The 13,222-nt window shown below is 44.5% G+C and overlaps 1 protein-coding gene across 3 annotated transcripts; it reads left to right on the plus strand.

Annotated features, from left to right (window-relative positions):
- The first annotated feature begins 40 nt into the window (after positions 1 to 40).
- LOC309365910 (uncharacterized protein) lies at positions 41 to 11,106 on the plus strand. Of its 3 annotated transcripts, none has more exons than XM_081904520.1 (7): positions 41 to 515; positions 4,236 to 4,307; positions 5,099 to 5,245; positions 5,751 to 5,803; positions 7,783 to 7,863; positions 9,319 to 9,411; positions 10,169 to 11,106. In XM_081904520.1, the coding sequence occupies exons 2-7, from the start codon at positions 4,238 to 4,240 to the stop codon at positions 10,217 to 10,219; spliced, it is 495 nt and encodes a 164-aa protein (XP_081760646.1). In that variant the 5' UTR covers positions 41 to 515; positions 4,236 to 4,237; the 3' UTR covers positions 10,220 to 11,106. The 3 variants fall into 3 exon arrangements, with proteins under 3 accessions (XP_081760646.1, XP_081760648.1, XP_081760647.1); XM_081904522.1 differs by lacking the exon at positions 41 to 515 and adding an exon at positions 796 to 1,039; XM_081904521.1 differs by lacking the exon at positions 41 to 515 and adding an exon at positions 2,198 to 3,014.
- The last annotated feature ends 2,116 nt before the right edge of the window (positions 11,107 to 13,222 follow it).

The raw sequence follows: 13,222 nt of genomic DNA on the forward strand, positions 1-13,222 counted from the left end.
TATTTTTATTTACTTGCCCCCCACCGCCGCCGCTTAAACAAACAAAACACCCCACGGCGTCCTTTCCCCTCAGCAAGGAAATGAAAAGCAGCCACGTTGCTGCTGCTAATCAGGAGCCATTTCCCTTCGATAACGCTCAGCGTGCTTGTCGTCGCAAGCTTTGCCGTTCCCCTCCGCCAAACCACCCCTGTCAGGTGGGCCGCCTGGAGCGCTCTTACCAGGGAGTAGACCCCACAGAACACGGGGACTTACTCCTGAGTAAACGCGCGCAGGCTTAAGCCCCCCCCCCTTATTTTCGCTCGCCCGGCTCCCCCTCAGCGCGGCGCCCCGAGCAGCCGGGAGCCGAGAGGGAGGCGCCGACCCCGAGCGCCTTTCGCCTCCCGCCATTTCCCGGATATCGGCGCTGGCCCTGTCCCGGCAGGCGGCGGTGCTCCGCGTTGTGGTTCCGGGTTCCCGGAGCGCCTGGGGCCACGACGGCCGCCGGTTGCTGGTCGCCTTCGCCGCCGACGCCGCCGGTAAGCGCCGTCCTGGGCAGGCCGGAAGGCCTGTTAGCTGCTGCCTCATAGACCCGGCGCGCTTTCCGGGCATAATCGGCCTCTCCCCGCTAGCCGCCCGCCCTGCGCACCGCCCGGTCCCTGAGGCGCCTCTGAGAGGATTGTTGGGGTGAATAACTGCTGCTGTTACTGTCGACGGCAGGAGTCGCACCCCACGCGTGTAAACGGGCCCGAGGGGCTCCGGTTAGGGGCCGTGGGGGGTTATATTCGTATTTTGGCTTCCGCGAGGCGCCAAAAGGAGCGCTTTAATCCGGAGTAACTATCACCGCCGCTCCTAGAAGCGTGGGGTTGGTCCTCAGCGTGAGGGATTGTGAATCTTCCCTCTCGTGAAAATAACCAACCATCTTTTCCACGCATTACAAATGTGCTGCTGTGGGGGATAAACTTTCCATGCTATCTCCTGCAAACACAACCAAGGAGCCTTGTAGCGGCACCTTGAAAACCAACCAATGCATTGTTTTGTGGATTGCCACTGCGCTTATCTGGTATGACTTGGACCTGTTGCGTGGAAACCTTGATAGAAACAGCCCCTTGCTGTTTCGCTTTCTCTATACCTCTCTGCCTGTCTGATGTTGGACAGGCACACTTGACTTCTCCCTGCCTTGCTCGCCATAGTCAGGTCATGGTTACTTCTCACTTCAGAGCATTGCAAAAAAACACCCACCCATACACACCAGGGTCTTTCCTCTCTGAGCTCTGCGAAAAGACCCTTGTCCCTCTGCCCCCTGGCCTAGGTTGCTGCAATGCTCTCCTCTCTGGTCTTCCATTGCCTCACCTTGGTTCCATCAACTTCATCCAGCTAAGTTCCAGAGGGGTATTTGCAAAAACTACAGAGAGTTGAGTGGCACTTTAAATTTTAACAAATGTATTAATAGTGTAAGCTTCTGTGGACTAAACCATGGGTAGGCAAACTAAGGCCCGGGGGCCAGATCTGGCCCAAAAGCCTTCTAAATCCGGCCCGCGGATGGTCTGGGAATCAGTGTTTTTTTAACATGAATAGAATGTGCCCTTTTATTTAAAATGCATCTCTGGGTTATTTGTGGGGCATAGGGATTCATTCATTTCCCCCCAAAAAAATACAGGCTCGCCCCCCACAAGGTCTGAGGGACAGTGGACCAGCCCCCTGCTGAAAAAGTTTGCTGACCCTTGGACTAGACCAGGGGTCTGCAACCTGCGGCTCCGGAGCCGCATGTGGCTCTTTTACACCTTTGCCGCGGCTCCGGGGTGGATACTAACGAGGGGAGGAGGCGCATTGTGTGCCCCGACACTCCCCACTGTGGCGGGTGCTGTTAGTCACGCACCGTCCCGACGTCACCTTCCCGCCTGCCACATTGTAAGGGGCATGTACGCTGGTCACTGTTTTGAAGGGGAGTGAAGAACACACACACACAAAAAGGTAACTTGTTAATTTAACGTTTCTATGAGGAGGAGTAATTCTGAGGGGTCAAACAAAGAAATAATAAAAAAGTGACAAAAAAGTTATTTTTATAATGACGAGTTTTGCGGCTCCCAGTTTTTATTCCTTCGGAAACGGGTCGAAGTGGCTCTTTTTGTCTTAAAGGTTGCAGACCCCTGGACTAGACAAACGAAGTGTTGCTTGAGTGGGGTGTGTTTCTGTGTGTGTGTCCCCCACCCAACAGTGAGGTGAAATTGTGAATCTGCGAAGTCAAAGGGAAATGAAATGCAGAAAGTAGGGACCGTAGCAACTACATTATTAACAATGCCCATTTCCAAAGGAGGGTTAAGGTGTCACAAAACTGTTTGTTTCTGCTGTTAAAATCATTCCTCCCTCTAATGATGTGATGCCCTGTCTGGTCCAACAGTTCCTCAACTTTACTATCAAAACCCTCCATGACTTTGCCCCTCCTTATCTCTCCATTCTTATGTCCTGAAACATCCCTGCTTTTGACCTTTGCTCCTGTAGCTCTATCACCCCCATCTGTCCAAAGGTCTTCTGCTCCCTCAGAAGACTGTCTTTCCCCATTTGGAACTACCTCATACATCACTTTTGTGATGCAGTTTTTTCTCTTTCCTCAAATCCTTCCTCAGTGCCCACTTTTCTCATAAAGCTGTTGGCACAAAACCTGGTGTAATGCGTAAAAGTGAAGAAGGGGTGGGGGAATAACACATTCTCCATCTGTTTTTCCTGTGCTTTCACAGCTCTGCACTTCCTTTTTACCCCCTCTTGTCAGATTTTAGATTGTATGTTTCTCAGGGCAGAGACGTGGCCTCTTGTTCTCTCTCAAGCACTTTGCAAATGGATGATTGTATATAAATAACACATATAATGCTAGCTATCTGGATCTGATGAAGTGGGCTTTAGACCATGAAAACCTATTCCAGAAAGAGTAAAGTAAGTGTCCCAAAATTCCATTTTGTGTTTACTGTAACAGGTTAACACAGTTAAGCTTCTGGAACTTATTGCATGGTAGACCAATACAGACAGCCATACTACCCCAGGCGAGAGGGAGAGAGCTCATTTTGGTGGACAGTGGTACCTCGGGATGTGAATAGGATCCGTGCCAGAGCCCCGCTCGCATCCTGAACGCAACGTAAGGCGCAACAGCGTGTCTGCACATGTGCGGGTTGTGTTTAGCCACTTCCGCGCATGCACATGACATCATATTGAGCGTATGCGCATGCGCAAGCGGCAAAACCCAGAAGCAACGTGCTCTGTTACTTCCGGGTTGCCACAGAGCGCAACTCGAACACGCTCAACCCGAAGCACATTCAACCCGAGGTATGACTGTACAGTGGTACCTCGGGTTAAGAATTTAATTCGTTCCGGAGGTCTGTTCTTAACCTGAAACTGTTCTTAACCTTAAGCACCACTCTAGCTAATGGGGCCTCTCACTGCTGCTGCGCTGCTGCTGCGCGATTTCTGTTCTCATCCTGAAGCAAAGTTCTTAACCCAAGGTACTATTTCTGGGTTAGCGGAGTCTGTAACCTGAAGCATCTGTAACCTGAAGTGCCTGTAACCCGAGGTACCACTGTAGTTTGACAATCTGTTCCGGCTCCAAAAGCTTGGCCAAAGTGTGTTTCTTAAGGAGTAACTAAGTGTGTTTGTTAGGGAGTTACATTATTTAACTTCTGCAAGTACCCTGGCTGATTAAATGTGAATAATGTAGCATTTCCAAGGCTACTCTTTTATAGAATTTCAAGACACTTTCAGCTTCTCTTTAGGTGACTAAATGCAACATGAAATCTTTTCGGAGAGCCCCCAGGCTTGGCTGTACAAACAAGTTGCATTGATGATGTGCCACTGGCATGAATATTTTTTCACATGTAGCCATGCAAATCATGCCTGAAGTTACCGCATAGCTACAAAGCTGGTCCTTAAGAAATTCATATTTGCTCATTGGCTGTTTACTTACACACATCATACTGTTGGTGTTACCACTTGTGCACAATTCTTAAACTGCGGTTTAACACTCTAAGCAATTGAAACAGACTCTGATCTAAACCTGATATGCCCAAATCTGTTTCAACTGCTTAGATTAGATCAGATGCTTAAAATTCAGTAGTACCAAGGTCATTAGTCTTTCCTGGTAGTGGAAAAACTCCATCTCAACAGGTAGTTTCAGTTTCTTCCACAGAAAATATTTTTGACAATTTTGTTTGTGTATATATAAATATATATGTTTCATAGATATGGATAACATAAATATATATGTTTCATAGATATGGATAACAGACATGAAGAGAAAGGTGGGGCGCTGTGTGCAACATCGCAAGAGATAACAAAAGGAAGAGGTAAGTGTAATTGTTGAGTCTGTGACAGTAGCTTCAATAGAGAGCATTCTCAGGTTTCACACTCCCTGAATGTATATCGCTTGTATCAGAGCCAATTAAATGCTAACTATTGGTTTACACACCTTTTTTTATACTGCATTTGGGTGTTTTGAACCACTTTCAGATGCTTTGGCACATTTCCCGACTGCAGCACAGTGTTTTTAAGTTCACTCAACTTGAAAGTTTTTGAAGGCATTGTGGGTTGTGTTGGAACTCGTCACACTATTTAATCAGCACTCTCTGATCACTGCAAAGTCAACTTGCTTTATCGTCAGTATGTAACATACTGTTATGTGAATTGGACTTATCTTCTGGAAGTATTGTAGTGCAAGATTCAGCCACCTTGCTGAAGCTAAGCGTTTCTGAGTTTCGTTGGTGCCTGGATAGATAACCTGGGAATTGCTTGTGTATTGTCTTGTGTACTATTCCATGATGGAAGGAAGATGGGATTTAAATGATTCTGTATGTACGATCTAGTTGAGATTCCTGCATTGCAGGGGTTTGGCCTGAATCAAGATCCCTTGCAATTATATGATCCTATGAAATGCAGTAAATAAATATATGTGTTCACTGTTTATTATTTAATTATCAATTTGATTAATCTGTGTTTTGCCTTTCAATGGTAGCTAATAAGCATAAAAAATGTACTGAAGCATTTTTTTTTTAATTACCATTTAAAATCAGGGTTTTCTAATCTAATGTACCAAAAACCCTAAATCCTAATCAGTGCTCCGGGTTTTTATTTCTTTAAGAGAGAGAGAAGAGGAAGCGAAAACGCAGCAGAAGCAGGTCCACCTCAATTTCTTCCACTACATCGTCTAGTTCTTCAACATCCTCATCTTCAAGTTCTTCCTCAAGGTCTTCTGCTTCACACAGCAGAAGCAGCTCAAGTAGTAGAGGTATGATTTCATCTCTGCATTGAAGTAATATGTTTAGTATACGATGGCTTCAAATACTGACAGCAAGTCAGCAAATACTGACAACTTCCCAGCCCAGACCAAGCATAGATCAATAACCTGCATTTTGTAGGAGCTTAACTGTGCAATCTCTTAATGACTTTGTTGTTGTGAGAACCTGATTTAGCATGGTGGAGATGCTTGAATGTAATAGACCTGATACTCAAGCCAGCAAGGAAAGGAGGGGGCACAACATTGAATTCCATCTATAGACTAAAACACTTCTCCTTGATCATGTAAACATTGGTGCCATCTTTAGAGGTGTCCAAATCAGTGCAGTTTGGAACATTTTGGTCTGCAATCTTGATTCAAAATGGTGTCTTGTATATCGAAACATAAACGAAAACTAGTTCCACCATCTCAGGAACTGTTTTGTAACACAACTCTGATTCATGTAACATCGTTCAAGCCATAATACGTGCTTGTTTGTTTTAATTTTAATTCCTAGATTCTCCCAAATCAAAATCAAAGAAAAGGAAAAAGGAAAAACAGAACAAAAAGGTAAGGCCAAGATTAACAGATGAAGCAGAGATGAAAAATCATAGTAACTGAAACCTCTTCTCTGTGCTTTGTTCAACATGTCATGTTTTTGAGCACAAAATATTTTGTAATTTTCTTCTGCGGATTCAGACAGAATATGATTTCCTCCCAAATGAGAGATTATGCTACTCTGACTAACTTCCTTTTAGCAGATTACATTCCTTGCTGACATGTGACAACCTCTCATGGAGGTGTCATGTGAAGATTGCTTGTCTTTCAGCTGCTTTGGTGATGGACCTATGAACTCCATATCCATGGAAATGCATGTCTCATTGTTGGTTCAACTCACTGCAGATGTGACTTGAGTTTACAACAGTGATCCTCATATGATGGGTTGGATGCCTGTTAGCCGATAATGTGGGTGGGTCATGTGGCTGCTAACAGTGGGTTCTGGAGAAAATGTATCATTGGAAGCATGCTACTGACATTTTCATTCATAGATTGGACTTCTATTTAAGGATTGAACTAAATGAGCTCAACAGCTGATTAGCAGGTACCTGTAGAGCCGGGTTGAGGAACCAGATCCATGGTTCCCTGATCCCCTGTGAGCCAAGTTGGATGGGCAGCACCTGTCAGTCTCCAGATGTCATAATAATAATAATAATAATAATAATAATAATAATAATAATAATAATAATTTATTATTTATACCCCGCCCATCTGGCTGGGCCTCCCCAGCCACTCTGGGCGGCTTCCATAAAAACCAAAAATACAGTAAAATCACACGTTAAAAACTTCCCTGAACAGGGCTGCCTTAAGATGTCTTCTGAATGTCAGGTAGTTGTTTATCGCTTTGACATCTGCTGGAAGGGCGTTCCACAGGGTGGGCGCCACTACCGAGAAGGCCCTCTGCCTGGTTCCCTGTAGCTTTGCTTCTCACAATGAGGGAACCGCCAGAAGGCCCTCAGCGCTGGACCTCAGCGTCCGGGCAGAATGATGGGGGTGGAGACGCTCCTTCAGGTATACTGGACCGAGGCCGTTTAGGGCTTTAAAGGTCAGCACCAACACTTTGAATTGTGCTCGGAAACATACTGGGAGCCAATGTAGGTCTTTCAAGACCGGTGTTATATGGTCTCGGCGGCCGCTCCCAGTCACCAGTCTAGCTGCCGCATTCTGGATTAGTTGTAGTTTCCGAGTCACCTTCAAAGGTAGCCCCACGTAGAGTGCATTGCAGTAGTCCAAGCGGGAGATAACCAGAGCATGCACCACTCTGGCGAGACAGTCCGCAGGCAGATAGGGTCTCAGCCTACGTACCAGATGGAGCTGGTAAACAGCTGCCCTGGACACAGATTTAACCTGTGCCTCCATGGACAGCTGTGAGTCCAAAATGACTCCCAGGCTGCACACCTGGTCCTTCAGGGGCACAGTTACCCCATTCAGGACCAGGGAATCCTCCACACCTGCCCGCCTCCTGTCCCCCAGAAACAGTACTTCTGTCTTGTCAGGATTCAACCTCAATCTGTTAGCCGCCATCCATCCTCCAACCGCCTCCAGACACTCACACAGGACCTTCACTGCCCTCACTGGTTCTGATTTAAAAGAGAGGTAGAGCTGGGTATCAGCTCTACCAATGACATTGGGAGCCTGCTTTCCTTTGCCCTCATGGTTTGAAATCAGGTTGTGTATACAAAGGCGCAGCTCTCTACAAGCACCATCAATCACCCTACAGCAGCCAGTTTGTTTTATGCTACATTCCCATAGCAGCCATTTCTTGACTGTCACCCACAGGACTTTCTCAAAATTCCAGACATGCCCACTGGCCTCAAAAGGTTGATGAATTCTGGTTAGCAACTTATAAATATTGCCAATAAATAAATAAATAGGGAGATTGGTCTGCTAGGTCTCTGTAGGAAGTGCATAAATTAATGTGAATCTGTATAGGTGCTCTGTGGCTACTATCAGGCATAAAGAAATGTCTGTGCATGTTTTTATCTCTTTAGAAGAGAAAAAAAGATAAGTTGAAGAAAAAGAAAGAAAAGAAGAAAAAGAAAGAAAAGTCAGGTCCTGTACAGCTTTCTAAGGTAGGTGCAAGACTGAATACCTGGCAGTGTCTCAATTTTCCCCCACAGAACTAGACTAGCTGATAAGTGTCTTGATTAAAAGTATTTAAATAGGCAGTAGAATTACTTAGATTTTCTATTTTGATTACCTTTCTAAAGGTTGAACTACATCTTGCTATTAGAACAAACACTGTGGCATATTTATTATACATTTTTATCTGGTCTTTCTCCAAGGAGCTCAGCGTGGCAGACAGAGTCTCCCCATCCCTGTTTAATCCTCACAACAACCCTTAAGTTAGGTTTAGGCTGACATTGTATAATTGCCCCAAGGTGAGCTTGGCTGAATAGAAATTGAGACCCAGGTCTCCTCAGTCCTGGTTTGGCACCATTACCACAGGTGTGATTGAGCAGAATGAACTTCAGGAGAGTGAAACTCTTTCAGTATTACTTTCACCAGATTCATAGAATCTACTGGTTTAGTCTCTGACCCTGAAGAATCCTGAGTATTTTGTTTTTAGGCTGTTTCCATTGGGTCAGATTTCCCTCCCCCCCAAACTTAAATCAGTTTAAGATTTTGATTTCCTGTTTGTTTTGGCTTAAGAGGTCCATTCATTACATATTTGCACATGTTTCTGTTTTCCCTGTAAGCCGCACATAATTCTGAAGAAGTGGGCATGTAGCTTGGAAGTACTTCTGGATCCTTTGTGATCGCTTGAGACTCAGGTGGTCTCAGGGGCATGAAGTGTCCTCCATCAGCACTGGCTGATGGCCCAGCTGCACCCCTATCTACACAGGGATAGCCTAACTTCTGTTGCTCTGGTAACATCTAAATTAGATTACTGCAACAAGTTATATGTAGGGCTTCCTCTGAACAAAGTGAGCTGGTGCAGAATTCAGCAGCCACGTTGCTCACTAGGGCAAGGCAGTTTGAACCAAGTCCAACTGCACTGGCTGCCAGTTAGTTTCTGGGCTCAATTCAAAGTGCTGGTTTTGACCTATAAAGCCTTAAATGGCTCCGGACCACAATACCTCAAAAAGCACCTCTCCCTGACCCCTGTGATCATCTTCAGAGGCCCTGTTTCATATGCCTCCTCCACGAGAGTTCTGGAGGGTGGCAACACAAGAACAGGCTTTTTCTGTGGTGGCTCCCCATTTGTGGAATGCTCTCCTCAGGAAGGCTCACCTGGTGCCTTCATTTCCTATCTTCAGGCACCAGGCAAAAACATTTCTCTTTAGCCAGGCCTTTGGCTGATTAACATTCTAGGTCCTTTTAAATATATTTGCAGTAGGAGGGGTTATTGAGATTTTTTGTTCTTGTTTTTATTATGTAGTTTATATTATCGTTTTGTATTTTTATGTTGTGACCTTCGGATGAAGGACGGTATACAAATTTAATAAATTAACAACAACAACAACAGCAATATAGATAATTTAAAATGGTACATATTTATTTATGTATCAAATACATTCTTTTAGTACTTGAAAGATAAAAAGAAGAATCAGAACTACAGTATGATCACAGGGAAGAAAATTAAGATGAAAGTAAAGAAGAGTAAAAAGGATAAAGAGGTAACATTTTAAACTTTTTTATTGCTTCCTAAGGGGAGGTGGTACCTGTGTTAACTGGTTTGTTTTCCCTTTGGTTGTAGCACCAGAGCTATGTAAATTCATCACACTTTTTTGGTCTACACCTTGATCTAGATCTGTATGTACTGCCAGTAATTTCCATGGGCTCTAGCACTCATCATGGTGTACCAATGCACCAGAAGCGGTTTAGTCATGCTGGCCACATGACCCAGAAAGCTGTCTGCAGACAAACACTGGCTCCCTCGGCCTGAAAGTGAGATGAGCGCCGCAATCCCATAGTTGCCTTTGACTGGACTTACCTGTCCAGAGGGTCCTGTACTGCCAATGCAGATGTACACCTCCATTGAAATGCTTTTCCAAACCCTGTCAAACTGTCTGGACGTATCTTTTCATACAGATGGATATACACATCTGTGATGACCAGTTGCTACTTGAAATGGCAGCTGGATCAAAGCTGTAGCTTTTCTCATAATGTTCTGCATTCCTTGAGTTTGTTTAAAAAACACCTCTTTATGTTTAAAGGCCTTCTAGTTTTTCTAGCGATTTTTCTGTTATTGAATTATTTTATATCATTCCCCCTAATGATATAATGAACTCAGGTGACTGAAAGCCTAGGAGTTTGGAAGCAAAACAGAATCACCCCTTACAAAAGGCTACAAAATGAGTTTCTAATAGTTTGAACTGGCTATTGAAAGCATTTATAAAATAGTTTTAAATTCACTGGTTTTTTTATTTCCAGCGAGATCGAAACCGCGCTGAACTTCTTGATTTCTTGAACTCTGCTTTGTAGTGAATATGCTACTAAGCAAGGACCAGTAAGTCTGTCAACCTGCTCCTCAAAGCACCAAATGCAAGCTCCGAGTGAAGGGGTGAAAGCACTTTATGTGCGATGAGCTGAAATTCTCCTGCTGCGAAGATCCTCCTGTACAACAGTAAAGAACTGAGGGCAACAACTTGCCAACAAAGAGCCATATTGCCGTTCCTGGGGACCCTAAGAAAACTAGGGCGATTCCTTAAAAATGCTTGAATGGGAGATGACATGGTTGAATTTTGACCTACTGCGCATATCCCAAACTGCATGCAGAAAACAACTTTACCACTGGCTGTCCTCTGTCATTTTTCATGTTAAAGCTGACGATTTGCAAATAAGCTCTTTCAAAAAAAAGAGTACCTGTATATATAGAAATTTTTAGTATTGAAGATATTTGTTTGTAAACGAAAAAAAATCACCTCTTTCTAAGTAGTGTGTATTCTAGAGGAATTAATACAGTATACTTTTGAAAACATTGTTTCATTGATAGGATTTCCTTTTCCTGTTATTAACAAGCCAAACAGCAGTTTGTTAACTAGGTCTAGGCTATTAATTAAAATGTTCTGGCATAATATAACCATTATGTGAATATTCTGCAACTAGCTTGCGTCCTGGTGTAATTTATTATTTTGTATTGATCCCCACTGCTTGCTTTTTTGTATGCTTGCCATAGTTTATGTTCTAACCTTCAGAGAAATATGTATGTAGGTGCACACTATGAGAATCCCACCGGGACATCAACTTCAGTAGAGTTCAGTGGTACGCCCAATAGACTTCAGTAGACAAGTGGTCATGTAAGGTAACTTCACATTGTACAGACTTCTATTTTAAAAGAAAACCAAATAAAATCTGTTTCTGAATTTGAATCACATAGCACTTGGTGAATTATGTGCCTCACAAGCAGAGTTTTAGAGTGTCAGGATATGGAAGCTCGGAGCAGAACAAAACAGGCCAGGCCAGTGGTCACAGGGTTCCTGCCCCAAACCGTTACCTGTTCTCTGTTGAGAACATTTACTAAAGGAAATGCATGAAATATTGTAGCTCATTCTTACCACTCCACATATTAGGTGCCACATGGGCTGGGGGACAGGAGGAGAGAGAAGCATATATCATATCACACTTTTAATAAGATCAGCACTAACAGAAGGGAAAAGTGGACTCTGGACTCTCTTAGCAGCAGCATATGTAATAGTTGTTATTATTTTGCATAAATTACTAGAATACTTCTTAGTGTGGATATTCCTACCACCCAAACTAAGCAAGGAGGGATAGTTAGATCTGCTGTAATGCAGTATAGCAGTGGTTTTCAACCAGTGTGCTGTGGCACCCTGGGGTGCCTTGAATGGTGGTCAAGGGATGCGGGTTGCCAGGAGCTGAGGCAGCCTTGGAGCAAGCAAGCAAGCAGGCCAGGGAGCCCAGCCAGCCAGTCCAACAGCCCTTGCCGCTGGGAATGGACAGACCAAGTCCCAAGGCCCTGTGGGGCAGTGTGAGGGGGCATATCTCTTTGGGGGCAGGGAGGGGCAGCTCAAAGACTAGGAGTGGCGGCAGCAGCAGCTGCCCTGAGGACTCCCAAGGAGAGGGGAGAGGAGGCTGAGGGAATACTTCTCAAGGGAGGGTGTTCAAAAAAGGGTGGGAGGCTGCCAGCTCTGCAGGCAAGGGGTGACATAACTGGGCTCCTGATCCCCACAGGGGTGCTGCAGAAAGAAAGTAGTTGGTCAAGGGAGCCATGGACTCAAAAAGTTTGAAAACCTCTGCAGTACTGTATAACATTCCACAAATTCCAATTGGTAAAATCCCTGGAACTAACAGCAGAGGGCACTCTATCCCTCTAAATTTGTGGCAGAGTGGAATTGACTACTAGAGAACAGGTCCTGGTGAAGAAGGAAACATTTCTAACAGATCTGTACAGAGTACGGTGCTGATAAATTCTGTTAAAATACTTTGTAAATGAAACTGGTTGCCAAAGTTGCTTTGAAAATGAGCTCATTTATGTGTTCATCCTATTTTTATAGAGCATTTAAATGAATACACATAGTGGTGGTGTTGTTTAGTCGTGTCCGACTCTTCATGATGCCATGGACCAGAGCATGCCAGGCACTCCTGTCTTCCACTGCCTCCCGCAGTTTGGTCAAACTCATGCTGGTAGCTTCGAGAACACTGTCCAACCATCTCGTCCTCTGTCGTCCCCTTCTTGTGCCCTCCATCTTTCCCAACATCAGGGTCTTTTCCAGGGAGTCTTCTCTTCTCATGAGGTGGCCAAAGTATTGGAGCCTCAGCTTCAGGATCTGTCCTTCCAGTGAGCACTCAGGGCTGATTTCCTTAAGAATGGATAGGCTTGATCTTCTTGCAGTCCATGGGACTCTTAAGAGTCTCCTCCAGCACCATAATTCAACAGCATCAATTCTTCAGTGATCAGCCTTCTTTATGGTCCAGCTCTCACTTCCATACATCACTACTGGGAAAACCATGGCTTTAACTATACGGACCTTTGTTGGCAAGGTGATGTCTCTGCTTTTTAAGATGCTGTCTAGGTTTGTTATTGCTTCCAAGAAGCAGACGTCTTTTAATTTCGTGACTGCTGTCACCATCTGCAGTGATCATGGAGCCCAAAAAAGTAAAATCTCTCACCGCCTCCATTTCTTCCCCTTCTATTTGCCAGGAGGTGATGGGCCCAGTGGTGATGATCTTCATTTTTTTGATGTTGAGCTTCAGACCATATTTTGCACTCTCCTCTTTCACCCTCATTAAAAGGTTCTTTAATTCCTCCTCACTTTCTGCCATCAAGATTGTGTCATCTGCATATCTGAGGTTGTTGATATTTCTTCCGGCAATTTTCCAGTAATTCATCCAGTCCAGCCTTTCGCATGATGAATTCTGCATATAAGTTAAATAAGCAGGGAAACAATATACAGCCTTGTCGACACTCCTTTCCCAATTGTGAACCAATCAGAACCAACCATACCCAGTTCTAACTGTAGCTTC

This window comes from Podarcis melisellensis, assembly GCF_964234715.1.
Source record: "Podarcis melisellensis genome assembly, chromosome: 3".
Taxonomy (NCBI): Eukaryota; Metazoa; Chordata; class Lepidosauria; order Squamata; family Lacertidae; genus Podarcis; species Podarcis melisellensis.